The sequence below is a fragment of the Plectropomus leopardus genome, unplaced genomic scaffold (genome assembly GCF_008729295.1).
Source record: "Plectropomus leopardus isolate mb unplaced genomic scaffold, YSFRI_Pleo_2.0 unplaced_scaffold6877, whole genome shotgun sequence".
NCBI classification, from domain to species: Eukaryota; Metazoa; Chordata; class Actinopteri; order Perciformes; family Serranidae; genus Plectropomus; species Plectropomus leopardus.
The window spans coordinates 1-3,041 of record NW_024675674.1 but is presented as its reverse complement, the minus strand read 5'-3'; the positions used below and the strand labels follow the sequence as shown (position 1 = coordinate 3,041).

At 46.0% G+C, this 3,041-nt stretch overlaps 1 protein-coding gene across 1 annotated transcript; it reads left to right on the top strand.

The window, feature by feature from the left end:
- The first annotated feature begins 543 nt into the window (after positions 1-543).
- LOC121939963 (gap junction gamma-1 protein-like) lies at positions 544-2,010 on the top strand. Its single transcript, XM_042482864.1, has one exon. The coding sequence runs from the start codon at positions 547-549 to the stop codon at positions 2,002-2,004; it is 1,458 nt and encodes a 485-aa protein (XP_042338798.1). The 5' UTR covers positions 544-546; the 3' UTR covers positions 2,005-2,010.
- Positions 2,011-3,041: the final 1,031 nt, after the last annotated feature.

The window sequence follows — 3,041 nt, the reverse complement described above, 5'->3', positions numbered from 1 at the left end:
ATTCTTCAAAAAGAGATAGGCTGTTAAATAAAGTGAGTGTGTATTTGGCGATAGCAAATTCCCTATTTGGATTATTTTGCCTCCTTCTCAGTGCTGCTTGATGGTATTTTTTAATACCGATATCCTCTTTCCACTCGGTCTCCTAATTCCCTAAAAGAGCTCGAACTTGACAGCAACCTCACTGTGGCACAGAGCTCCGAGTTCAGAGTGTGTTCATTTGTGCTGTGAAAAGCAACAGATCAAATTAAGGATATATTGATTGCCTGAGCTAAGAGAGGAACACTTATTTTAATTAAGGCAATTATTGTGTCACCACTTTTCCTATCTCCTATCTTGCTACTGAATTTGCAAAATTAATGCCACAGAGGTAAAAGTCTAGAAAAGTCTGAACAAATCTTGCTTTATTTCATTTTCAAATTAGCATTTATTTTGAGCTCATGTCTTTCTTATTCTTTTTTGTCTTCCCCTTTGCTCCTCCTTTACCTTTTACAGAGTCTGTGAACAGGTGAGAGAGGGACACTGTCTGCCCCACTGTCCAGCGACACCATGAGCTGGAGCTTCCTCACGCGGCTGCTGGAGGAGATCCACAACCACTCCACCTTCGTGGGGAAGCTGTGGCTCACCGTGCTCATCGTCTTCCGCATCGTTCTCACTGCCGTTGGGGGAGAGTCCATCTACTATGATGAACAGAGCAAGTTTGTCTGCAACTCGGGCCAGCCGGGCTGCGAGAATGTCTGCTATGATGCCTTTGCCCCTCTATCTCACGTTCGCTTCTGGGTCTTCCAGATCATCCTGGTGGCGATGCCCTCTCTCATGTACATGGGCTATGCTGTCAACAAGATTGCACGATTGGATGAAGCCAAAGGAGGTGCTGGTTCTGCTGCAGTTAGAACAGGAGGAGGGGGCTACACACACAGGAAGCCCAGGAAAATCTGCTTTGGAGCACGGCAGCACCGTGGCATTGAGGAGACCGAGGAGGACCAGGAGGATGATCCCATGATCTATGAAGTGCCAGAGATCGAGCCCCCTAAAAGGCCGCGGGATCCACTGCAACCCACACCTAGACCCAAAATCCGGCATGATGGACGCAAGCGTATAAGAGATGAGGGGCTGATGCGGGTTTACGTTTTGCAGCTGGTGACTCGTACACTGCTGGAAGCAGGCTTTCTTGCAGGCCAGTATTTGCTGTATGGGTTCCGTGTGATGCCTGTGTTTGTGTGCTCGGGGAAACCTTGTCCCCACAGTGTTGACTGCTTTGTGTCACGGCCTACAGAGAAGACCATCTTCCTGCGCATCATGTATGGTGTCACTGTCCTTTGTCTCACACTCAATGTTTGGGAGATGCTCCATTTAGGGATTGGCACCATCTGTGACATTCTTCGCCGTCGGCGCTGCCCACCTCAGGAGGATGAGTACCAGTTGGGATTGCTAGGCAACAACGGGGGTGTGGAGGGCTCAGTAGCAGGGACAGGTCCAGAGGCAGGCTCTGAAGGAGGGGTGGGTGGAGATGGGGCTGCAGATTACGTAGGTTACCCCTTCTCGTGGAACACCCCATCAGCTCCACCCGGCTATAACATTGTGGTAAAGCCAGAGCAGATGCCCTACACGGACCTTAGCAATGCTAAGATGGCATGCAAGCAGAACAGGGCAAACATTGCCCAAGAGGAGCAACAACAATTTGGTAGCAATGAGGACAATTTTCCAACTGGAGGGGAAGCCCGCGTAGCGTTGAACAAAGACATGATCCAGCAAGCTCATGAGCAACTGGAAGCGGCCATCCAGGCATACAGTCAGCAGCATCGAGCAGAGGAACAGCTTGGGGACAACCATGACGACAAGCCCCAAAGTAACATCATCCAGGCCCAACCTCAGCCGCAGCCTCAGCCTCAGAAGGAGCGCAAGCATAGATTCAAACACGGGAAGGGAGGCAGCAGTGGAGGAGGTAGCAGCAGCAACAGCAGCAGCAGCAAATCAGGAGAGGGCAAGCCCTCTGTATGGATTTAACCCCAGAAACAGTGACACATATTGAAACCATGTATATATTGGAAACTGGATGACAAGTTGTTGCAATCTTCCTTGGATATTTAAACACCACAGTGCCTTAAAGAATCCTGCAAGCTGGAGAAGATGTGTGTTTGTGTACTAAGGTGTGTAAAAAAAAATGTGATGTTGCAGCTGACAATTTGTTTTGTCTGGGCTGTCACTGTTTAACTTGAAACATCACACCAACACAAACTATTGACTGTAGTCTGTCGTTTACATGTCTTGTTCTCCTCACGTCCTGAAACAGATTATTGGCTTCTGTTTTCTTCCCATTCATCTTCTCTTAAGGATTTGAATTTTGGAAAATTACTGAATGATAATGACTTCTGTTGCAAATCAGATTGATCCTAGATTTGGTTTAGCTCATTTTCTGGCTGCTCTTCTGCATAAGCACCGTTAATACATTGGCATCCTAATTCTTTGGACATCAAAATAAAGTATTGTCATATTACAAAGGTAAAATAATGCCATGTCATTAGTATATTTTGGCAAGCTAAAGGTATGTTACCATATTGTAATGGCATTATTATATCATAACAATGTAAAATGCAATAAAATGAAACACAATTCAGTAGCAGCACCTTAAGTGGTGACTTTGTAATACAGTGAGAACATCACCTTCCCAAAGGCTGTGTCCTGTCAGTCATGCTCTGTGTCTGCTTCCTCTCCAGTGTCAATCACAGTGCTACGTTGCTGTGATTTTGCATTTGACAGTGTGTTTGTATATGTTTGCTGTTTTTTTAACAACTTTGCAACAATAGCTGCTGCTCAGAAACAGGTGAGTACAGCAGGTGGATTTTTATTCAGACAACATCTGAAATTTCCTGAGTAAAGAAAAAAAATGTTTTTATTAAGGTGCACAAGCAATCCAGTTTTTATACCTTACTCTTTAACCTCTCAGTTTCTCTTTTCTGGCTCTTCATGGCTATTGAACAAGGCTGCTCAGCACTATATGGTGTCTCGTCTGCCTTGTAGTTGACTGCCCCCTGGTGGTATCT